The 26006-nt window shown below is 44.2% G+C and overlaps 1 protein-coding gene across 11 annotated transcripts in view; it reads left to right on the top strand.

Annotated features, from left to right (window-relative positions):
- Positions 1–1962: 1962 nt before the first annotated feature.
- The window catches only part of LOC144491385 (nuclear body protein SP140-like protein), an 85654-nt gene continuing 61610 nt past the window's right edge, over positions 1963–26006 (top strand). For 3 of the 11 annotated variants that reach the window (XM_078209135.1, XM_078209133.1, XM_078209131.1), the window contains exons 1-3: positions 7375–7587; positions 16697–16844; positions 24155–24323. In XM_078209135.1, the coding sequence (XP_078065261.1) occupies positions 16698–16844; positions 24155–24323 (316 nt within the window). In that variant the 5' untranslated portion in view covers positions 7375–7587; position 16697. Of the gene's footprint in view, positions 2212–5895; positions 5983–6439; positions 6521–7374; positions 7588–16696; positions 16845–24154; positions 24324–26006 lie in introns of those variants that run through there. The other 8 variants (XM_078209141.1, XM_078209138.1, XM_078209139.1 and 5 more) reach the window with 6 other exon arrangements.

Here is a 26006-nt window from a genome sequence, read left to right as displayed (position 1 = left end):
CCAGTCCACCTTAGCCAATTCAGCCCTCATCCTATCGTACTTCCCTCTGTTCAAACAGAGGACAGTGGTATGGGACCCTACTTTCTCCTCTTCCATTTGTATTAGAAATTCGACCGTATTGTGATCACTTGACCCAAGAGGGTCCTTCACAAGAACATCCTTAATTCTACCTGCCTCGTTACACATTACCAGATCTAAGATAACTCGTTCCCTCATCGGTTCTGTAACATACTGTTCAAGGTAACTATCCCGACAGCATTCTAAGAACTCTTCCTCCATCACACCCCTTCCAACTTGAGTCAGCCAATCAATATGCAGGTTGAAGTTCCCCATGATTATTGCCGTTCCGTTTTTGCATGCATCCATTATTTGCTTGTTTATAGCCCTTCCCACCTCAACATTATTATTTGGGGGCCTATAGACCACGCCTACTAGTGTCTTTCTCCCCCTACTATTCCTTATCTCTACCCATAACGATTCCAAATCGACTACATTGGACCCCTTCCGACCGCTCATGGGGGTTACAAATACTGCCTGGTACTGCTGGATGTGTTTTTAAAATGGGTGGAGGCCTTCCCCTGCCGAACAGCCACCACGATAGGCACGGCAAAAATCTTAGTCCGGGAGGTGTTCTCCAGGTGGGGACTCCCACAGTATGTCGAATCGGATCAAGGGAGCCACTTCACAGGGCAGGTGATGCAGTCTACCCTTAAAGTACTGGGCATTAAAGCAAAATGGCACGTAGCCTACAACCCCCAGTCCTCGGGTGCGGTAGAACGTTTGAACCGGACTATAAAGGAAAGGCTGCGGAAGGAGACAGGGGATTCACCCACCCAGTGGGTGGAGGTTTTGCCCCTGGTACTTATGGGGATCCGGGCCAGCCAGTCCAGGAGTACTGGGTACTCTCCCCATGAACTCATGACGCGCCGAGTCATGAGGACTCCCATGCATGTCCTGATCCCAGCCCTGACCGAGGGACAGCTCAGGGAGGTAAGCAGGGACAAATTTGCCAAACAGCTGCTAGAACAGCTGAAGCAGGTTCACTGGCAGGCAGCCAGTAACATGGGGGCTCAGCATCGCAGAAACAGCTGCTGGAGCCCCGCAGAACTCACGAGTGGGCCATAGGGGAGCAGGTGATGATCCGCAATTTTGCGCGGGTAGGAACCTTTGAGCCACTGTACGCGGGGCCGTACAGTATAGTGGATAAGGCCAGCCCCATGGTGTATGCTGTACAGCTTCCCCGAAAGATAAGGTGGTACCACGTAAACCAGTGCAAGCTCTTCGACCCCACCAGGGCCGGTAAGAGCAGGAAGGAAATGAGGAAGGGGGAAGTGAGTGAGGAAGCCCCCATAGAGGTGGAAACGGTAGGGGGAATACCCGACCCCACCATTACCCAACAGGTGACAACGTGCTATCCCTACCTGGCAGCACCAGAAGTAACGACCACTGTGAGGCAGACGGTGATACAAGCACCCAGCCCGGGTAACTTTAAAATACCCAAGCACCCACTCACCGGTCGAGTAAACTGCCTCAGGGAGGCAGGAGTAGTGGAGGCAGAGGAGAAGGAGGTGTCGCCTCTGGTTTGAGAACCATTGAGGGGACGTAGGAGCGGTAGGGTCTCCAAGCCCCCGGTAAGGTGGTCTCCCCTCACACGTGGCACCTGGGGCCCGATCCCGCAATAAAAGGGCCCGGGTGGCAGGTGGGAAATGTGGAGCACTGCCGAGTGCGGCCACAAGTAGCCCAGTCTCCGCAGGGAGCGGAGGGGGATTCCAGAACCCCTATGGGGAAGGGGAGGCCAGGGGCAGTCAGGCCCCTCGGCCCAAGGAAGTCCGGACTGGACGGTCGGACCAGACGGACAACTGGCCCCAGCATAGTGCGGACCAGTTTTGAGCTGGCCACCCAGAGACGGGTGGCGTTGTAAATAGGTCTCTGATTTATAGCTTCTGTTTCGTAGAACTTTTGTGTAGGATCTGGTTAGTGTTGTGTATGTTTCTACTTGGGGTAACAGTTTAGTGTGGAGGTCGGGAACTTCCACCGTGCGAAATGGAAGCAGGGCACTAGGACCCTGGGGAGCCGGGCTGCGAAGTACAGCACCGCAGCCAGCAGTTTTAAATTATATAGCGACAATTTTGAAGTGGCAGCCGCCAGTGTGGCCATATGGCATCCTTCCGTTTTAAAAGGTCTCAGGAAGGGTGAACGTACAATGCGGAGGCAAGGAGGTCTTTTGTTCTGTTTTTCAGATGGGTCGTCCAGCTATGTGGATGGTGTTGATGGCGTGTCTGGAGGTGTGCGAGGTCCTCAGAGGAGATACGGAAGAGTCCCTGGTGTACGGGTGCTCTGGGGGCAGGGCACCCCTCGTAACCACCGGACAGGGTAACCCGGTGGCAAATGAACGGGCCCGCTACTCCCACAAAGGGAGGTGGCCTGGGTGGCTGGGGTTGAACTCGACCAGGTACTCCAACAACCAAAGCTCCACTTACGGGGAAGCCTCTGTGCCCTGTAAAGAAATACAGGTGGCGACTGACCGGGTTAGGGTGACTGAGGGCAGGCAGGTGTGTTTGACTTGCAAGGGGGATGTTCCTTTGGGGAGATGGTGGTGGCTCAGGAAGCTGAGCCCGGACATGAGGGATCGAATCTTGAACTGAGAACGATTAGACAATGACACCTACCGGACCATCACGGGGTCACCGGGAGGGATTACTGTATGTTGGGAGAAGTGGTGGGCTTATGACCAGGGAATATATTTATGCCTGTGGGGGTCTGCCAAGGTATGTCCACAAGGGCCTGTCTCTGTTTTCCTTCAGCTCAGTTGCTGAAATTACATTTGTTATATCTAAACTTCACCATTTTAAAGCACTCCTGGCTGCTCCACATTCTGGTGGTTTGGTGGCACAGTGGTTAGCAATGCTGCCTCACAGCGCCAGGGACCCAAGTTCGATTCTAGCCTTGGGTGACTGTCTGTGTGGAGTTTGCACATTCTCCCCGTGTCTGCGTGGGCCTGTGGGTGCTCCGGTTTCCTCCTACAGTCCAAAAGATGTGTGGGTTCGGTTGATTTGCTATGCTAAATTCCCCCATACTGTCAGGGGATTAGCAGGATAAATACGGGGATAGGACCTGGGTGGCATTGTTGTCAGTGCAGGGTCTTTGGATGGAAATGTCACCTTCTGCACTGTAGGGATTCTATGATTCGATGATTCTACCTTCCCTAAACTTGAAGTTGTAATTGAAGGATCCGGTACATCAAGGGTTAACCTGTGACTAAATACAGTACCGCCCACCAGTGATGTAAGAAGGCACTTGACCTAGAGCTTAGGTCAGCAGTGTAGCGCTCCGTAGCAACATGCAAGGACATGTCTTATCTTGATACTTGTGCCCTGTACTGTAAATATGTACCTGGTTCGGTAATCTTAATAAAGATTCCTTGGTAACTTACCATCAAACCATAGAACCCCTAGAGTGCAGTAAGAGGCTATTCGGCCCATCAAGTCTGCACTAACTCTCCAAAAGAGCATCCCACCCGGGCCCTCCCCTCCACCCTATCCCCCGTAACCCTGTATATTTACCATGGCTAATCCACCGAACCGACACATCTTTGGACACTAGGGAGGAATTTAGCCTGGCCAATCCACCTAACCTGCACAACTTTAGACTGTGGGAGGAAACTGGAGCACCCAGAGGAAACCAATGCAGACATTGGGAGTTTGTGCAAACTCCACACAGTCACCCAAGGCCAAAATTGAACCCGGGTCCCTGGCGCTGCGAGACAGCAATGCTAACCACTGTGCCACTGAGATGCCTGGTTCAATTACAAAATTCTCATCCTTGTTTTCAAATCTCTCCATGGCCTTGCCCCTCCCTTTCTCTGTCATCAGATCCAGCCCTACAACACTCTGAGATATTTACATTCCCCCAGATCTAGCCTCTTGAATATCCCTTATTTTAACTTCTCCACCATTGTCAGCCATTCCTTCAGCTGCCAATGACCTAACCTCTGTAATTCCAACCTAAACTTCCCTGTCTCTTTTCCTCTCTTTAAGAGGCGCATGAAACCTACATCTCTGACCAAGCTTTGGTTATCTGATTTAGTATCCCCTTACAGAGCTCAGTGTTAATATTTCCATGTCTGTGAAGTACCTGGGACGTTATACTACATGGCTGGCACTGCATAAATGCAAGCGGCTGTTGTTGTCAATGATCCTGATAATTTGAAAAGAAGCAGGAAGTTCTCTCTGTGCTGTCTCAAGAAGAAGAGAAACCAGTCCAGTGTAGCAGTGTACAAGACACCTCCCTGAAGGGACAGACTGAGAAACAGTGTCCACTAAAGGGAGAGGGACTGAGTATTCAGTGTATGGCTACAGCTGCAGGAGATGTAGAGACAATAGTGAACAGATTATCCATGAGGGGACTTAGTCACTGGATTGTATGTGCTCATAATTATGGATGATCACTAATAAAATATGTATCTCTTTGAAGTAAAGAGACTAAGAGAGGGAGACAACCCTTGTACATGTTTCTCTCTAGAGCAGTAGTTCCTGACCTTCTCTGTGTCACGACACACCTCCAATCTGTAAAACAATGTATTTTCTCTGAACTGCCTGCTAGCAAAAGACTATTTGGTGTGATTTTTCAGCCCAAGCTCGCCATAAGAGTGAACGGGGACATGGATGAAAAATCTGGACAGAATCGGGAAACGCAGGTTTCATTGTTTTACCGTGCATTTGTGGATGCCAAAAATCTGATTTCCACCATAACAATGCTGAGCACCAATAGCTTCAGTTCTCACTATCACAAAACCTGGGCCAATGACCAGGAAAAATGTAAACAATATAAATATAAAAGGGAATCTTGATTCCTTAAAAACACAGTTCACAAAGAATTTATCCAGTCCATACAAGATTTAATATTTTGAAACAGTCATCAATATGAATGTTGACTGTTTTTCTCCACAGATGCTGCCTGATTATCTGAGTTTTTGCAGCATTTTTTCTTCTTATGTCAGAATTCCAGCACCTGCAGTATTTTGCTTTTATATTAGCATTTTGAGTACCATTACCTCAGGTAGAAAAATGAAGTATGAGAAAAAAGCAGTTACATAATTTGAAAAAGAGGAGAAAGTTGAAGTGCAGGACGGAAGTCGCAGCACAATGCTAATCTCATATCGAGGAATTAGCTAAACATGACTATAAGTACAAGTTATTGGCATGGTTTCAATATTGTGATTTTCAGAACAGCAGATGCCATTTCTCACCTCTCGCACTTCTCCCAGGGATTTTGTGCCCTTGTGGAGTTGTCGCTTTTTGTGCGGTGCGTGGCACCTTTGTCTTCAGCTCCAAGTCCTATTGGTCATGCACATGGGCCTCGCCAACATAAAAAATTGAAACTGCCCATATGTGGGAGGCCTAAGGTACATCGGGTCTTGGAGATGCCGACCATAGAGCTGAAGATTAGTTTTAGTTTAATTATATTCATTTGTAATCATTTTGAATCTTTTTTCGCAACACATTTGGGGGGGGTGGGCAGTCTTCACAGCACACCAGAGTGCTGGGAACCACTGCTCTAGAGAGGGGGACCTACATACACTGGTCAATCTACAGATTTCTCCTTGAGGGAGACACATTGATAGAAGCTAATGATTATCCAAACAGTTACTTGTTGCAGGGACTGAGAGAACTTAATTGGTATATGAATATATCCCTGAGGGAGAAACAGAGAGAAACTGCATCAATCAGTAAAGCAAAATATTCCTGAGGGAGGGACAGAGAAAAACTTAGGAATCAGTATACCAATATATCCCTGAGGGAGGGACAGAAACAGCGGGAATCGGTATACAAATATATCCCTGAGGGAGGGACAGAAAGAAACTACATGAATCAGCATACCAATATATCCCTGAGGGAGGGACAGAGAGAAACAGCGGGAATCGGTATACAAATATATCGCTGAGGGAGGGACAGAGACATACTCAGTAATCAGTATACCAAGGTAGACCTGACGGGGTACAGAGAGTTTACATGCAGCAGAAACCCATGCTAATTTTAAACTGGATGGAGTTTCTGATATTTCAATTAGTTGATATTGGCAGGACTCACTGCTTGCATGACTTTTGACTTTTGCCCTCAGTGAAGTAGAGCCTTCCACGTATGGGATGTTGTAGAAACGGCATTTATTTTAACAACGAGCATTTTTTAGCGCTTAAGTCACATAAAATGTTACATTTAAATTCAGAAAGTAGAGCTATTTCCGTATGATTAGTGTAAAACTATTTCGCGGGCTGTGCGCTGGCCGGAGGTTAGGGTTGTTTGTCACACTCCTCTCTCGAGGAGATACTTGACGTATGCTGCAGTTTCGTTTCAGGCTGCCGTTAGGGATCATCCCTAAATTCCGTAATGATATGAAGCGTAGTTGACTCTGATTTGAAATTTTACTTGTTTTTATGCAGGTTGCACAGATACAGGTGAACAATATTGGAGTCAGAGTTTGAATGAGGCTTGTTCCCGTTGCCAGTTACACGTACTTTCAGGTGAGGTATAGCTTTGCTTCGCCATATCTTATTACACACTCCTTGGATAGGCTCAGGAGGGGTTTGATTTGGTGTAAAACAGCATCTTCTATACTTCTAAATACAGAATAGATTAGACACATCATGGATATTTAAAAGTATGAATAGAAACATTTCTAACTTGCTATATTCAAAAAAGTAAGAAACAAATTAATTGATAATTTGAATGTGAAACAATCCTAACCTCTGGCACTGTGTTTACCCCAGTCCAACGCCGGCATCTCCACTTCAGGCCAGCACACAGTCCGCAAAATAGTTTTGCACCAATCATTGAACTCACCTGATGAAGGGGCAGTGCTCCGAAAGCTTGTGCTACCAAATAAACCTGTTGGACTTTAATCTGGTGTTGTGAGACTACTTACTGTGCCTACCCCAGTCCAACAGCAGCAACTCCACATCATAATTTGAATGTGTGATCCTCATTAAAAAAATAGCAAGTTAGCTGCAGTAAAAATTAAACATCCCAATCTGAGTGCAGTATGGGTTAGGTGCATAGTCGAGCACTTTCTATACCCACCCATCAAACATTCCCAGAGTGGATACTGTGTGGATTAAATACAAAGTGAAGCTCCCTCTACATTCACCCATCAAACATTCCCAGAGTGAGTTAAATGAGTAAAGCTCCGTCACTGCTCCATCAAATACTGATGTGGAGATGCTTCTTACCATCTTCTTACCATCAAATACTCCCAGTACACAGCAGGCAGGCAATAATTATCAAGAGTTCACAATGAAAAGCTGGGAGGGGGGAGGCAGGGGAAATTCACCTTCCCCTCAAGGAAAGTAAATAAAGGGAAGAATGACTCTTCAGGTTTGTGCCTTTGGAATAATAGTAGGAACTTTGCAGATGTTCCCTACAAGGCAGCAAAATGATTTCCTGTTAAAATGTAATGTCCGCTCCCCCGAAACGAATCGAAGGGTTTGAAATATCTGAGCAGTTTCGATTCAGGCAACAAAGCTCAGAGGTGATCTCTGTGTCTTCAGCCCCTCAGTACAGCTGCCACACACCAGTACCATCAGTACACAAGGTAAGTGTCAGTTGTCTGAGTGAGTTTGCATTTTGAAGAGCTGAAGGCGTTTCCATTTTTACAGCTTTATTCACACTATGGTTTGATGCTAGGTAGCGCTGCACCATATTAATAATAATGCAGAGTATCAGAATACTGAAACAATGTTACACAGGTTCCGTTACTTTTAAGAGTCCTGTGTGCAGTTTTATAGATGATACTTTATATACAGTATGTTAGCGATTACACAATGTTAATATCAGGGGTCAGAGATAAGTCAGGTCTCAGAAAATTCAAACCATTTCCACTAAAGCAGAAAATGTCGTGGAATAAAAAAAAAGAGCAAGAGAAAAACATATTTGGAGCTAAATTCAACTTCTGCACAAAACCAAATGAGGGACAGAGACCACATTTGGTTTTGGGATTTATTTAAATGCCACAGGTGAGCTCTGGATACCAAACAGATGCCAGTTATCATTCAGGGATTGGCATAAAATCATTCTGCACCTACTCTGAGCTTGGTGGCAGTTTGTATCTATGGGGGTTGGGGGATAAAAATGGACCAGATTGTTTATTGGCTCAGGAAGAGAAGAAGTCCTTCTCATCAGCATCCTTCCATCTACACATGGGATGGACGTGGCAGCAAATCCTTAAAGGACTGATTAGAATATGGTGCAGTTTTGCTGTTGTCTGAAGAAACTAATCCACGACAGACTGGTTCTGCCACAAGTATTGCATATCCGGCCGTTATCAGTTGTCACTGTGTGGCTGTACAAACCACTGGTTATCATGGTAGCGCCAACATCATCAGTCCACAGATAATATCACCATTTCCCTCTGTCATTGGCTGATATCTCCTAAGGTGAAAAGCAATGTTTAGAGCCTTCACGTCTTGTTTGCAAATCCACTTATAGAATCATAGAATCCTGCAGTGGAGAAGGAGGCCATTTGACCCATTGAGTCTGTACTGACCACAATCCCACCCAGATCATATCCCCATAACCCCATATATTTACCCTAGCTAGTCCCCCTGACACAAAGGGGCAATTTAGCATTTCCAATCCACCTAACCTGCACATGTTTTATTTGGTTTGCCCTAAAAGAGGCCTAACCTGCACATCTTTCGGACTGTGTGAGGAAACCGGAGCACCCAGAGAAAAACCACGCAGACACGGGGAGAACATGCAACCTCCACACAGACAGTGATCGAAGCCAGGAATCAAACTCGGGTCCCTGGCGCTGTGAAGCAGCAGTGCCACCCATACTTGAACCAGAACTTTGGGCATCTTGCTGGTCGCTGGCTTTGGTAGTCTGGCCATACAAAATTCCTTGAAAATGTATCTGTTTTCCATCCTGCAAACATGCCTGAGCCAGCTCAGTCACCTCTACTTGAGTGCTGGTATACTTGGAATATTTGCCTTTGAAAGACATAGTCACATTCGTGATTTGTCCTTCCGTGGTGAGAATGTGCCATAAACATTAAAGATAGAAATTGTTGAGCCTCCTTTCTTGATAGCTGTGAGTTGTTTATGCCTCACAGTTGTACAACAAGCTGCTGACAACAGCACATAAACCAAAATCTTGTTCCGACAGCCCATCCTGAGCAGAGAGTTCCTCAATGCTAATAATGATGCTGTACTAATCACTTACACAGAAACTCAGCTACGAGGATTCACAGTTGTCTCGGCAACTTGTTTGCCTTTCTTGTCCAATGCACATGAAAATAAATATTGACTTTTTTTGCCAAAATATACTTTTGTAAAATATTTGAAAAAAATTAAAATTAGAATCATTTCAAAATGGCCATCACACTGTGCAATAATATTCACATTTCTACATCGATCATGTTGCACTCTGAAGTGCTTCAATACAGCCGTGATATATGTAATATTCACAGTATACATTCAAAGTGAGTCATATGGTCCAAGGGGGTTCTATATAATTCCACTTCCCTCGGTTCACTGTGGCTTGTAGATCTTATACCTTCCCCCAATGAGCTTCTATCATGGCTGTCCCAAGCTTTAGTGCATCCCTCAGCACATAGTCCTGGGTTTTGGAATGTGCCAGTCTGCGACACTCAGTAAATAAAGATTGACTTTTCTTTTGGAAGCTACCTGCAGTTCCTAATGATAACTGGTTTGGCCTCTCTATGCCTGTTATATTTAGGTAGAGTGTGCTGCATGCTCTTCCCATTTGTACTAAATTTCATATTGATGGACCAACAATTGGCCCAAGGTCTTGATTTAAATATTTACCTGCACATAACACCTTTTTCTGACTTCATCACCTAGGATGACTAAAGGTTGACAGATCCAACTTTGCTTTTGGATTACTTCTGTTGCAGTTCAGGCATGTCAGATTATAACGCAAAATTCAGGGATCAAATATTGAATGTACGAGCTGCGATTTTCATTTATATCAGGTTCTCAGGACATCCCAAAACACTTTGCAGCCATTAAATTCTTTCTGATGTATGGGCACTTTGATTTGAATTCTACTCATACTGCCTCTGGGGCTGAAAGAGAAAGGCAATCCCAGAAGCTGGTCCAATCAAAGGGCTAGCCGCTCAGCAGCGCCACCATTCTCATTGGGCACTGCAGAGGTAACAGTTCAAGGGAAAGGATACCTCAAAGGCAGAGTGCCCTTGAAGACATGTTCTTACTCAGTAGTAGGATTGTCCAAAGATGTGCAGGTTAGGTGGATTAGCCATGGTAAATGTGTAGAGTTACGGGGATAGGGCAGAGGGTGGGATGCTCTTTTGGAGAGTTGGTGCAGACTCTTTCTGCACTGTGGGGATTCTATGGATTCTGTTCTAACTTGATTAAATGTATTCCTGGAAGTTTCACCAATTGACTTGTCCCCATGCTCCAGACATTGGTTGGCGAACACAGCCATCTTTTGTGCCACTCTGTTGTCCTACACCAATTGAAACCCCCCCCCCCATTCCCAATTTCACTATTTTAGTATCTGGTAATGAGAAATATTCAGTGAAAATGCCAACAATAAAAAATGTTTTAATGTCCTGATGATTTTTCTCCAGGTTAATTCCTGGAGACCTCCAGGCCCATCCTGGAGGTTGGCAACTCTACTCACTATCTCATTTTTACTTACTTCCTACCACACCTATTTGATGAAATGTTTTATTCTTTATTTAAGGACAGGAAGTGGCACCATTCTCAACATTTTAAATTATGAAAATAAATGAATATTCAGTTTAAAAAAAACAGTTATTGGTTTTAAAAATGTCTGGGAGTCAAATGGTATTTTGCCTCGGCTAAGCAAAGTTCACTGAACCACATGAACCAACACTTATGAGGTTGTGTGTGAACAAACATGAATAGTCCAAAATAACTGAAGAACACAGAAATCTCCAATCTAAGCTCCTGATTCTGTTGATGATGTTGATAGAAAATCATGTTTGAAGATTCAGAAAACTCACAAATCCCCACTATTCTGGAAAAATGGACATGGGGAATCTTTAGAACTAGAAAATGGCTATTAAATCCAATGTTGGGTGGGTGAAAGGGAGTGGATTTTCAATTGCTGTCTGTGAATTAACCACCTTAAAAATAAGCGAGCTGCAGTTGAAAGCTATTTGGCCACCTGGTCCTCCTCATTGATCCGAATGCCTGATAATCATCTGTTAATTAAGGATGACATTAATACAATAGTGAGAGATGACCTTAGTTCTAAGGATCAAGAGTGTGGGTGCTATCTTACTGGCCGTGCACGCCACGCTCCTGTTGCAGCGAGGTCGGAGAATTTGGCACCCAGCCAAATCTCCATTCATTGCTGCGGGATGGGAAAATTCCACTGGCGTGAATAGCCGTAACATCTGGCCATAGAATCAGTGTAGGTAGAGATAAGAAATAGCAAAAGGAAGAAATCAATTGTAGGAACAGTTTACAGGCCTCCTAACAGTAACAACACGGTACAATGGAATATGCAGTAGGGAATAATGGCAGCTTGTAAAAAAGATACTGCAATAATCATGTGGATTGAACAAATCACATAGGCAAAGGGAGCTGGAAGATAAGTTCATTGAGCATTTTCAGGGCAATTTCTTAGAGCAGCATATTCTACAGCCAACCAGACAGCAGGCTGTTCTAGATCTGATAGAGTGCAATGACAGTAAGAGTTTTAACAACACCAGGTTAAAGTCCAACAGGTTTACTTGGTAGCAAATGCCATTAAATATCCCCTAATAAATAAACCTGTTGGACTTTAACCTGGTGTTGTTAAAACTCTTACTGTGTTTACCCCAGTCCAACGCCGGCATCTCCACGTCAAGGGTGCAATGAGGCAGGATTGATTCATGACCTCATAATAAAGGAGTTTCTGGGTAGCAGTGGTCATAACATGATTGAATTTCATATTCAGTTTGAGGGAAAGAAGGGTGGATTTAAGACATAAACTTAAATAAAGGCAATTGCAAAGGTATGAAAACAGAGCTGGATAAAATGAACTGGGAAATTAGGTTAAAGGGTCAGTCAGTAGAGTTGCAGTGGCAGACATTTAAGGAGATATTTCATAACACTCAGCAAAGATACATTCCAGTGAGAAGTAAAAGTTCTAGGAGAAGGATGCACAGCCATGGCTAATTAAAGAATATAGTATCAAAATAAAAGAAAAAGCATACAATTCTACAAAGATTAATGGTAAGCCAGAAGATTGGACAGAATTTAAAAGAATGCCTAAAAAATTAAGAAGCACGGAGAAATTAGAATATGAGAGAAAGATGGATGGAAATATTAAAACAGCAAGTCTGAGGTTTCTACAGATATTTGAAAAGGAAAAGAGTAACCAGAATGAGCATGAGTCCTCAAATGGGAAAGTCTGGGAATTTATAATAGGAAACAATGACATGGTGAAAGCATTGAATAGGTATTTTGTGTCTGTCTTCACTATGGAACACACAAAGAAGCACCCCAGAAATACCTGTAAATCAAGAGATGAAATTACAATTACCAGGAAAAAAGTACTGAGAAAACTATTAGAATTAAAAACTGACAAGTCCCCAGCACCTGATGGACTTCATCCAAGGGTTTTGAAATAGATGTCTGTAGAATTAATAGATGCATTGGTTGTAATTTTCCAAATGTCTCCAGGTTGGTACGGTCACATATCAACCGACTCAAGAACAGCTTCTTTCCTGCTGCTGTCAGACTTTTGAATGGACTTGCCTTGCATTAAGTTCATCTTTCTCTACACCCGAGCTATGACTGTAACACTACATTCTGCACTCTCTCGTTTCCTTCTCTATGAATAGTATGTTTTGTCTGTATAGCATGCAAAAAACAATACTTTTCACTGTATGTTAATATATGTGACAATAATAAATCAATTCTAATCAAATCAAAAAGATTCTGGAAAGGTCCCATCAGATTGGAAAATAGAAAATGTAACTTCTCTGTTCAAGAAAGGAGGAAGATACAGAAAGCAGGATGCTACAAGCCAGTTAGCCTAATGTTTGTCATCGGGAAAATGCTAGGATCTAATGTTAAGGAAATTATAGCAGGGCACATAGAAAATCTTAATGCAATCAGGCAGAGTCAACATGGTTTTGTGAAAGGGAGATCATATTTAATTAATTTATTTGAGTTCTTTGAGGAAATCACAAATAACTTGGATAAAGGGGAACCTGTAGATATGATGTACTTGGATTTCCAAAAGATTAATACACAAAATAAGAACCCATTGTAGAGGGAGTAACATATTATCATAGATAAAGGGTTGGTTAGCTAACAGGAACAGGAGTGGGTTGGCAAGCTGTAACTAGTGGAGTGCTATAAGGGTCAGTGCTGGAACCTCAACTGTTTACAATCTGTATATGTGACTTAGAGCAAGGGACTGAATGCATGGTTGTTAGATTTCCTGATGCAAAAGATAGGTAGGAAAGTAAGTTGTGAGGAGAACATAAAGAGTTTACAAAGGGATTTAGATAGATTAAGTGAGTGGGCAAAAATCTAGCAAATGGAGAATAATGTGGAAAATTGTGAACTTGTCCACTTTGGCAGGAAGAATAGAAAAGCAGTATATTATTTAAATAGAGAGGAGATTGCAGACCTCTGGGGTACTGAGGGATCTGAGTGTCCTGATACATGAATCACAGATATTTAGCATGCAGATATAGCAAGCAATTAGGAAGACAAATGGAATGTTGTTGTGGGAGAATAGAATATAAAATATGAAATGTATCCTAGGATTCTGTGGGAGGCAAGGGATGAGATTGCAGAGCCTTTGGCGTTGATCTTTGGGTCCTCGCTGTCCACGGGGATGGTGCCAGAGGACTGGAGAATGGCGAATGTTGTTCCTCTGTTTAAGAAAGGGAATAGAAATGACCCTGGTAATTATAGACCGGTTAGTCTTACTTCGGTGGTTGGTAAATTGATGGAAAGGGTCCTTAGGGATGGGATTTACGACCATTTAGAAAGATGCGGATTAATCCGAGATAGTCAGCACGGATTCGTGAAGGGCAAGTCGTGCCTCACAAATTTGATAGAATTTTTTGAGGAGGTAACTAAGTGTGTTGATGAAGGTAGGGCAGTTGATGTCATATACATGGATTTTAGTAAGGCGTTTGATAAGGTCCCCCATGGTCGGCTTATGATGAAAGTGAGGAGGTGTGGGATAGAGGGAAAGTTGGCCGATTGGATAGGTAACTGGCTGTCTGACCGAAGACAGAGGGTGGTGGTCGATGGAAAATTTTTGGATTGGAAGCAGGTTGCTAGCGGTGTGCCGCAGGGATCAGTGCTTGGTCCTCTGCTCTTTGTGATTTTTATTAATGACTTAGAGGAGGGGGCTGAAGGGTGGATCAGTAAATTTGCTGATGACACCAAGATTGGTGGAGTAGTGGATGAGGTGGAGGGCTGTTGTAGGCTGCAAAGAGACATAGATAGGATGCAAAGCTGGGCTGAAAAATGGCAAATGGAGTTTAACCCTGATAAATGTGAGGTGATTCATTTTGGTAGGGCTAATTTAAATGTGGATTACAGGGTCAAAGGTAGGGTTCTGAAGACTGTGGAGGAACAGAGAGATCTTGGGGTCCATATCCACAGATCTCTAAAGGTTGCCACTCAAGTGGATAGAGCTGTGAAGAAGGCCTATAGTGTGTTAGCTTTTATTAACAGGGGGTTGGAGTTTAAGAGCCGTGGGGTTATGCTGCAACTGTACAGGACCTTGGTGAGACCACATTTGGAATATTGTGTGCAGTTCTGGTCACCTCACTATAAGAAGGATGTGGAAGAGCTGGAAAGAGTGCAGAGGAGATTTACCAGGATGCTGCCTGGTTTGGAGGGTAGGTCATATGAGGAAAGGTTGAGGGAGCTAGGGCTGTTCTCTCTGGAGCGGAGGAGGCTGAGGGGAGACTTAATAGAGGTGTATAAAATGATGAAGGGGATAGATAGAGTGAACGTTCAAAGACTATTTCCTCGGGTGGATGGAGCTATTACAAGGGGGCATAACTATAGGGTTCGTGGTGGGAGATACAGGACGGATATCAGAGGTAGGTTCTTTACGCAGAGAGTGTTTGGGGTGTGGAATGGACTGCCTGCAGTGATAGTGGAGTCAGACACTTTAGAAACATTTAAGCGGTTATTGGATAGGCACATGGAGCACACCAGGATGATAGGGAGTGGGATAGCTTGATCTTGGTTTCAGATAAAGCTCGGCCCAACATCGTGGGCCGAAGGGCCTGTTCTGTGCTGTACTGTTCTATGTTCTATGTTCTATAAAAGTAGCAAAGTTCTGCTACTTGGATGTTGTACAGGGTGTTGGTGAGACCAAATCTGCACCGACTCTGACAGAGCATCCCACCCAGGCTCACCCTTGCCCTATCCCCATAACCTCAAGTATTTACCCCGCTAATCACTATAACCTACATATCTTGGGACACGAAGAAGCAATTTAGTATGGTCAATCCACCTAACCTGCACATCACTGGACTGTGGGAGGAAACCACTAACCACTGTGCCACTATGCTGCCCCAAATATGGTATTGTAAAGTTTATTTTTGTTTGTTCAAAACCCATGGAATTTTGTGGCTTTATTCACTGAGCAGGTGTCTTGAATCTCAAACTCTGTCTACTTTAAACAAAAATGTTGTTTGTCCCCAACTGGGTGGTACCAAAACCACGGAGGTCTGATCGGGGATCATAAAAGCAGCAAAACCTGACATGGAAATCTTCTAATTGTGAGATTGTGCAAGTCTTTTTTATGCAGTTTTAGACAGGCCTGTAAATGTGTGAACAATGAGGCATTATTCTGCTTTTACTGTGCTGAACTTCATCATATGTTACGTTAGTATTTTGCAGGCTCTTTACACTTCCATGCTTAATTTTGGTGGGAGGTAGGTTAAATATGCATATTGGAGTTGCAGGCAAGATGTAGGGCCCCGTTGGCACATTTCACGGGACAAAAACAGGCGTGTGCAGTGGGCACTCTGCTCACTCGTTGTGGTGGCATACCCATTAACAAGTAATCCGGAATGATATTTCTGCTGGTAACTGAACAAAGGACACAAGTTATTCTTTAGGTAGAATTGTTGGGTCAGGAGGAGCAGGTGTGATCTTTATGGCTCTCGTAAAGGAGTTTCGGACATTTCCACCTTCCAGGGATTAACTCACCCTCCACCACCCCCTGACCCACTACCACCCTGGAGGTCAGTCCTTGTTTGGTGCCCACAGTTTGTCAGAATGGTCCAAATGAGGCATGAAGCCAAGGCTGTAGAGCCCACTCACCAGATTGATGCAGGCAACCAGGTTGTTCAGCCAACTTCACACCCATTTTGGGAAGAGGTCTGAGATTACTGCCAACAAGTCTATCCTTTTATTTCCTGAAGTTAACTCCACATATTCATTATAACTCCAATTATAATGCTCAATTCAAAATCCTTTTTTGGTGTGTTACATAATTGAACAAAGATGTGCGGGTTAGGTGGATTGGCCATGCTAAATTGCCTCTTAGTGTCAGGGGGACCAGCTAGGGTATAAATGTATGGGGTTATGGGGATAGGGCCTAGGTGAGATTGTAGTCAGTACAGACTCGATGGGCCAAATGGCCTCCTTTTGCACAGTAGGATTCTATGAACACAAAGTTTATTAATGAATGTTTTCATTATCTTTTCCCACAGTATGTCTATACTTGATTATGTTACTGATGAAGAGCTCAAGCAGAAGCTGATCAACAAAAAGGTCGATATTTCCATTGCGATTGATAAACTATTCCCCTTTCTCCATGGCCTTCGAGACAAGCTGTTAATCACTGAAGAAAAATTCAAAGTGAGTGAGTAACGTCTTGTTCAGACAACCCCAGGAAGATCTGACCACAGTTAAAATGCTGAATGCAGTTTTTAGAAGCTCGTTGTAGAAAGGGCAATAAATCCACACAGAATATGTTGTGTGGTTTCACCAAGACGATTCCAGGCATGGAAAGGTGCTGAGGATAAGGTACCAGCATTGAGGAGAATAAGATATTTAACATTAACAAGGAGATACTGTACCCTCTCCTTGGGGAACCACTGACAAAAGTTCATCAACTTAAAGTTGCCAAAATTAGGAGGTGGGGATGAGGAGAAATCTTTCTACCCAGAGAATTGTTTCAACGGGAACATGGAATACTTCATGTCTGGGAGTAGCTGAGGGATGGTTGCATCTTTTAAGGGGAGAATAAATAGACATTTGTAACAAAGGAAGATCTGGGGCTGTGCAGAGAGACTACGGACCTTAGAGGAAGGCGGGATCAGGATATTGAATTTGATGATGAGCCATGATCAAAATGAATGGGTGGAGCAGGCTCGAAGGGCTGAATAGCCTGCTCCTGCTTCTGTTTACTATGTTTCTATGAGTTTGAAATAGCTTTGGCCAAAAGCCAGAATAGACAATGAGCCAAACGGCCTCGCTGTAGGTGAAAACTTTCTATGGATTCTGTGAAACATTCACTATGGCCGGAATAATCAGGGCGGGTGAGGCTCACGGAACGGAATTCTCCGTTGGTCTCGGGTGGGATTTTACGAGCCTCGCCTGAGTGAGGTCGTAAAATCCCGGCATATGTGACTGATCTATTGGCCCATGTTTTCCCCAAATGCAATTCAATTTTGCCCTTGCAAGCTTACCCGATTCTTAATACTTTTGAATCGCGTTTTTGGGAAGTTTCTTGAACTGAACCTACCAAAATATTCTCACAACCTCACACTCCACTCTGACATCCCACTCCTGACGGTTTCCTTTAAACCTCTTACTTTTTGTTTTTCCTCTTTCCCCTTTCTTCCTCCTGTGTTTGTATCTCTCTCTCTCTCTCTCAAGGTTTTCTGTAGGTCTCTTCCCCACCCCAGTCCCTGAAGAGTTCACTCGAGACAAGCAACAGGTGCTGGACATTCATGCTGGAGTCAAATGTTTCAAGTCCTGAGCTGTTCGATGTCAGAGGACAGAACAATAAAGGGATTAATGCTACCATGGAACATGCCACTTAACTGCTGTACTGTCCTTTCTCCTCCCTCTTACTTCCCTTTACTCATACCTCAATGACTTTAATGCTACTGGTGGAATTTAAATGATCTACAAGATCTATGTTGCTACATCCCTGAGCAGTCACTGGCTCTATCACAACTTCTGCCTGAGGCACTCAGTCAAGCCTGATAGATGAGAAAAATGATCCAGTTGATTCTGTGGTTTAACAAACTCCAGCTAACTGAAAATACAAACAAGGCCATTCAGCCCCTCAAGCCTGCTCCACCATTTAGTAAGATCATGGATAACAACCTCTGCATCCTGCCTATGCCCCATATTAGCCCCTTGCTTACCAAGAATCTCTTCACTTCTTCCTTAAAAATATTCAACAACTCTGCTTCCAGCCCCTTTCAGAAAGAGTGTTCTAAAGACTTACGAATCGCTGAGTGAAAAAAAATTGCCTCATCTCCGTTTTAAATGGGCGACACTTTATTTTTAAACAGTGAAACAGTGACCCCTAGTTCTAGATTCCCCCACAAGAGGAAACATCCTCTTCACATTCACCCTGTCAAGACGTCTCAAGATCTTGGTGGCGATTCTCCCAGCCTGCTGGTGGGCCAGGAGACTCAAACAGAGGCCGTGTAAGGGGCTTCCCGCTGGGTGCCACGATCTTCATGCACCTCTGGCCGCCGCACTTTCGGCATTGTCAGCTCTGCGCCAGAAATCACCGCGGAGCTGAATCAATTATTATAATGAGGATTTACATCTAATTAACGTGCCCGGGACTGAAATCTCGGGCCTGCTAGCATTTACCTCCTCTGCCCCCCGCCCGGAGTGTTTCACTCCAGCGGGGTTTACAACAGCTCCCCAATAACGGGGAGGTTGGGGGTGGCGGGGGGGGGGGGGGTGGTGGTCGGCCTGCCAGGGGGGGTCAGGGCTGCAGGGGTGGTGTGTTGGGACTGTGGGTGGGGGGGGGGGGGGGGGGGTGGGGGTGGTCGTGGCTGATGGTAGTTGGGGGGAGGTGTGGGGGGGAAGATCGAGGCAGGCTGGAGGGGGGTTGGGGTTGAGGCTAGCCTGGATATCTCAAACCGGTGAGATTTACTCCAGTTTTTACGCGAATTTGGCACTTAGAAATTTTTGGGGGAGAATCCCACCTCTTATTTGTTTCAATCAAGTCACCTCTTTGTCTTCTAAATTCCAGTGGATATAAGCCTAGCCTGTCCAACCTTTTCTCATAAGAGAACTCACCTATTCCAGGTATTATTCTGGTAAACCTTCTCTGAACTGTTTCCGATGCATTCGCAACCTTTTCCAATTAAAACATCTATATTCGTTCTAAAGGGCTCAACAATGAATAGAGATAAATGGTTGACAGGAAGATCTATGGTATGGTTTACTGATGATAACATGATGGATCATACAGTAAAATCAAGTCAACAGTAGCGTAGGATATCATTAGGGTTACCACTGACTTTTCTTTTGGAAAATCTAGACCGTTGAATCTTCCATGTTACATCACCTGGAAACAAACAACATAAAGGCAACTAATTCTCTTTGCATGTGGCAGTCAGGGTCAGAATTCTCCGACCCTCTTCGCTCGACTACCACTGCCAATGAGAATGGAGAATTTGGTGCTCAGTTGAATAACAGTGGGACTGGAGAATCCTAACTGCGGGCAAAGTCAGAGAATTCCAGTCCAGGATTATTGTCTGAAGCTATTTCTTAAGTTCAAGGATGACACACCAATGCCAAAACAATTGAAACAAGGAATGGTGCAGAGGTCAGAATGAGAGGAGCCAGGGTGTTTTGGAGGGTTGTAAGGCTAGAGGAGATTTCAGGGATAGGGAGGGGAGTGGCCATGGACGGTTTTGAAAATGAGATTTTAAACTCAAGACATTGCTTAACCAGAAACCGATCTGGATGAGAGGGTACAGGTGATCGATGAACAAGGGAAGCAGAATTTTACACAAACTCAAATTTATTGAGGGTAGAAGAGGGAAAGCAGGCCAGGAGTACTTTGGAATGGTTGAGTCGATAGGTAACAAAAAGGTTTTAACTGCAGATGAGGCTGAGGCAGGAGTGAAGACAGAAGATCTTATATAAGTGGAAATAGATAATCTGAGAGATTGTGTGGATATGTGTTTGAAAGTTCATCTCTGAGTCAAACATGACAACAAAATTGAAAATAAGCTGCTTCAGCCTCAACCAATTGTCAGGGAGAGGGGTAGAATCAGTGGCCACAGAAGCTAGTTTGTCACAGAGACTGAAGTTAATGGTTTTGGTCTTCCCACAACATCAGACAATATAGAGAGAGTGAAAGAGTTGAGAGACGTGGGGTAAGATGTAGAGTTGGGAGTTGTCGGCGTATGTGTGGAAATTATACAGTGTATTCGGATATGTTACTGCGCGACAGCATGTAGATGAAAAATAGGAGGGGCCCCCAAGATAGATCCTTGGAGAACACCAGAGACAATGGTAAAAGAGTGGGATGAGAAGATATTGCTGATGATATTTATCTAATCATTGCTTGAATAGAAATGGAACCAGCTGGACGATGGTGGATTAACAATGAAGGAACATGGTGTAGTCAACCATCTCAAAGGCTGTAGGCAGGTTGGGGAAGGATGAGGGAGGATCTTTTGCTTTTGCCACAGTTGCATAGGATGTCACTGTAATTTTGATGAGAGCCAATTCGATACTGTGGTAGGAATAGGAACCTGATTGGTGAGGTTCAAACATGGAATTCCAGGAAAGGTGGGCATGAGTTTGGAACATGATGACAACACATTCAAGCACTATGGAGATGAAAAGGAGGTGGGAGATGGAGCAGTAGTTTACAAGGCTAAAGTGGGCAAGGACTGTTTTTTTAAGGAGAGGGGTGATAACGGCAGATTTGACTGTAAAGTGCACTGTACCTAATAAAAAAACCATTAACAACATCAGTTCATTTGGGAGCCAAGAAGGGAAGTAGATGGTCAGCAGTTAATTGGGAATAGGGGCAAGGGAGCAGAAAGGTAAAAGATAAAGAAGGGTTATAGATCGCTGGTAAAGGATAAAATGGTCACAAACCAATTATTTGAACATTTTACAAAGAGGGAAATAAAAAATAAGAATGCTAAAAACCTCATTGCGATTGCAGAAGTAACCATTGTGGTAAGCTGTTCAGTAACAGTCAGCAACATAACCAAAGTAGCAGTAGATGTAATTAATTTCAGATTAGCAACACCATTCACCATTCCTCTACATTCCTCCAATTAATAAACGCTTTAAATTAAGGCAGCCAGGTGTACCACCATTCGCCTCCTGGTGATAGGTATGAGCTGAAGATCCCATTGGCATCAAATTTCAGGAGATGTGTTGCTCGCTGCAGGATTCCTAGCCTTTGACCTGTTTTGGTAGTCATAATGTTGATATGACTAGTCCAATTTAGTTTCAGGTCAATGGCAACCCCAAGGATGCTGATAGTGGGGGACTCAGTGATGGTAAAGCCATTGAATGTCGAGGGATGATGCTTAGATCCTCTTTGGAGATGGTTATTGCCTGGCACTTGTGTGGTGAAAATGTTACTTGCCACTTGATAGCCCAAGCCTGGATATTGTCCATGTCTTGCTGCATTTGGACATGGACCAATCTCAGTAGCTGAGGTGCTGAACATTGTACAGTCATCAGTGAACACTCCCACTTCTGACCTTATGATGGAAGGAAATTCATTAATGAAGCAGCTGAGGATGGTTGGGCCTATGACGCTACCCTGAGGAACTCCTGCAGTGATGTCCAGAACTGAGATGATTGGCCTTCAACCATCACAACCATCTTCCTTTGTGTCTCCAACTCCAACTAGCAGAGAGTTTTCCCCCTGTTCCTATTGACTCCAGTTTTACTAGGGTTCCTTGATGCCATACCCAGTCAAATGCTGCCTTGATGTCAAGGGCAGTCAGTCTCACTTCACCTCTGGCATTCAGCACTTTTGTCCATTGAACCAAGGCTGTAATGTGGTCAGGAGCTGAGCGACCCTATTGCAACCCAAACTGAGCATCTGTGAGCAGGTTAATGCTGAGTAAATGCCACTCGATAGCACTGTTGATAATCTCTCCCATCACGTTACTGATGATTGAGAGTAGACTGATGGGGTGGCAATTGGTTTGGTTGGATTTGTCTTGTTTCTTGTGTACAGGACATACCTGAGAAACTTTCCACATTGCCGAGTAGATGCCAGTGTTGTAGTTGTACTGAAACAGCTTGCCTTGGGGCATAGCAAGTTCTGGAGCTCAAGTCTTTGGTATTATTGCCGGAATATTGTCAGGGCCCATTGCCTTTGCAGTATCCAATGCCTTCAGCTATTTCTTGATATCACATTGGGTGAATCAGATTGACTGGAGACTGACATCTGTGATGCTGGGGACCTCCAGAACAGGCCAAGATTGATCATCCACTCAGCATTTCAGGCTGAAGATTGTTGGGAATGCTTCAGCATTATCTTTTGCACTGATGTGCTGGGCTCCTCCATCATTGAGGTTAAGGATATTTGTGGAGCCTTCATCTCCATTGATTTGTTAAATTGTCCACTATCATTCTTGCCTGGATGTGACAGGAGTGCAGAGCTTAGATCTGATCTGTTGGTTGTAGGATTGCTTAGCTCTGTCTATCACTTGCTGTTTATGCTGTTTGGCACACAAGCAGTCCTGTGTTGTGGCTTCATCAGGTTGACATCTCATTTTTAGGTATGCCTGATGCTGCTCCTGGCATGGCATCCTGCACTCTCTATTGAACCAGGGTTGATCCCCTGGCTTGGTGCCAATGGTAGAATGGGAGATATGTCGGGTCATGAGGTTACAGATTGTGGTTGAGTACAATTCTGATGGCCCATAGTGCCTCATGTATGCCCAGTTTTAAGCTGCTAGCTTTGTCCAAAGTCTATCCCATTTAGAATGGTGGTAGTGCCACACAACACAATGGAGGGTATCCTCGATGTGAAGACAGGACTTCATCTCCACAAGGACTGTGCAGTGATCATCCCTACTGATACTGTCATGTATAGATGTACCTGTGGCAGGCAGGTTAGTGAGGATGGGGTCAAGAATGTTTTTTCTCTTTAATGGGTTCCCTCACCACCTGCCGCAGACCCAGTTTCGCAGCTATGTCATTTAGGACCTGGCGAACTTGGTCTGTGGTGATACTACTGAGTCACTCTTGGTGAAGGACATTGAAGTCCCCCACCCAGAGTACATCCTGCCACCCTTGCCATTCTCAGTGCTTCCTCACAGCTTCAACATGGAGTTGTGCTGATTCATCAGGTGAGCGGGAGTGGTGCATGATAATCAGTGGAAGATTTGCTTGCCCATTTTTGACCTGTCGCCATGAGACTCTATAGGGCTGGAGTCAATGTTCAGGACTCCAGGGCAATTCACTCTTGACTGTATACCACTGTGTCACCATCTCTGCTGCTGACACAGGATATACCCAGGGATGGTGTTGGTGGTGTCTGGGACATTATCTGTAAGGTATGATTCTGTGAGAATGACTATGTCAGGCTGTTGCTTAATGAGTCTGTGAAACAGCTCTCACAATTTTGTCACAAGCCCCCAGATGTGAGTAAGGAGGTCTTTGCAAGGCTGACAGGGCTGGGTTTGCCGTTGCTGTTTCAGGTGCCTAGGTCGATGCCGGGTGGTCTGTCCGGTTTCATTCCAAGTGGCTTGCCCAGCATTTAAGAGTCAAACACATTGCTGTGGACCTGGAGTCACATGTAGGCCAGACCAAGTAAGGACAGGAGGTTTCCTTCCCTAAAGGACATTAGTGAACCAGATGGGTTTTTACGACAATCAATAATGGTTTCATGGTCATCATTAGACAGATATTTTATTGACATTTTAAAATAATTCCACAATCTGCCATGGTGAGATTTGAACTGTGATCCCCAGAGCATTACTCTGGGTCTCTGATTACTAGTCAAGCAACAATACCACTATGCGACTGTCTACTCTCATTAAGTATGCCATCACTCTAATGGTTGCAAGTCAGAGACAAACTAGTCATGATGTTCCTGGTTGGATTAAGTAAACTGGATTGCTGCAATCCAGTCATTATAATTAATCGTGTGCATCAGGGTATCCCATACAAATTAAAGGTATGTCTTTCTCTTGTAGGAAATCTCAACATTACGAAAGCAGATCAGCAAGGCCATATATTCATTGCTGGAATGGCTGGAACTGAGTGATTCTTCAACCATTCGCAACTTTTGGTGCAATTTGTTTCAGGCCTATAACTTGGAGGCGTATCCAAAGCTGTGTGCCTTACAAGCCAGCTTGATTGAAGGTATGTTAGTGAAGGTATCTAGGTAGATTTGCAAGCATCTACTCCTTAAAGCAGACAGGAAGTCACTGATCCTTTCTCTAAGTCCAAAGATGTGGGGGTTAGGTTGATTGGCCATGCTAAACAAATTGCCCCTTCGAGTCCTGGGATGCGTGGGTTGGAGGGATTGGCGGGTGGATATGTAGGGATATGGGGGTGGGGCCTGGGTGGGATTGTGGTCGGTGCGGACTCGATGGGCCGAATGGCCTCCTTCTGCACTGTAGGGTTTCTATGATTCTATGAAGTTTCCACCCATCCCTATGGTAAGTATTGGCTGATACTTTGTATCATATTCCCTATCAACTTGTGACTACATTAGTTTTGGAAGAGGTGCACATACTCTCATTTACCTTTAATGTTTGTGTTTGACTTTAGAATTTTATAAAGGACAAACCTACACGGGCTTTTGAGCTCAACCACAAACATTTTTATTAACAGAAAGCACTCTATTGCCTCATACAAAAGTTCTAAACTATTGCAGTGACACCACATAAATCTGGAAACAACGACTTATTTATAAAAAGCTTCCATGAAAATCTACAGTCAAAGCCCCACGTTCCTGCCCAAACCTCAACTCAAACTTTATCACAATGCACTGAGCATCTGCAATAAGATAGATGAATTAATGGCATAAATACAAATAAATTGTTTTTGTTTAGTTCTAATCACCATTGCAGAGACATGGTTACAAGGTGATCAAGTTTGGGGAGAAAAATATCCCAGGATACACAACATTTCAAAAAGACAGGCGAATGGAAAAGTGAGAGGGATGATCTTGATGATAAAAGAGAATATAAGGACATTAGCGAGAATGAACCTTTGCTCAGAAATTCAGGAAGTGGAATCAGTATGGCTGGAGGTTAGGAAAAGCAAGGGTCTGAAAACACCAGTGGGAGTAGTTTACAGCCCTCACAACAATAGTCACAGTGTGGGACAGAGCATTATTGGAGTGTGCAACACAGGTAATCGAATAGTGCACCAATCAAATTGGCTAAAGTGGTCTGTGAAGATGTGTTTTCAGAATGGCTTCATCACAGTTTCCTGAGACCAACAAGAGGTAAAACTATTTTAGATCTAGTATAATGCAATGAAGCAAGTTATTTATTAGTGTCACAAGTAGGCTTACATTAACACTGCAATTTGATTTAATTTATTATTGTCACATGTATTAGCATACAGTGAAAAGTATTGTTTTTTGCGCGCTATACAGACAAAGCATACCATTCATAGAGAAGGAAACGAGAGACTGCAGAATGTAGTGTTACAGTCATAGTTAGGATACAGAGAAAGATCAACTTAGTGCAAGGTCCATTCAAAAGACTGACGGCAGCAGGGAAGAAGCTGTTCTTGAGTCGGTTGGTCCATGACCTCAGACTTTTGTATCTTTTTCCCAACGGGGTGTGTGGAGTCCTTAATTATGTTGGCTGCTTTGACAAATCTGTGTAGACAGAGTCAATGGATGGGAGGCTGGTTTGTGTGATGGATTGGGCTACGTTCCCGACCTTTTGTAGTTTCTTGCGGTCTTGGGCAGAGCAGGAGCCATACCAAGCTGTGATACAACCAGAAAGAATGCTTTCTATGGCGCATCTATAAAGGTTGGTGACAATCGTAGCTGACATGCCAAATTTCCTTAGACTTCTGAGAAAG

The sequence above is a fragment of the Mustelus asterias genome, chromosome 3 (assembly GCF_964213995.1).
Source record: "Mustelus asterias chromosome 3, sMusAst1.hap1.1, whole genome shotgun sequence".
NCBI classification, from domain to species: Eukaryota; Metazoa; Chordata; class Chondrichthyes; order Carcharhiniformes; family Triakidae; genus Mustelus; species Mustelus asterias.
The sequence above is the reverse complement of the archived record's forward strand: the minus strand, read 5'-3'. Positions and strand labels throughout refer to the sequence as shown.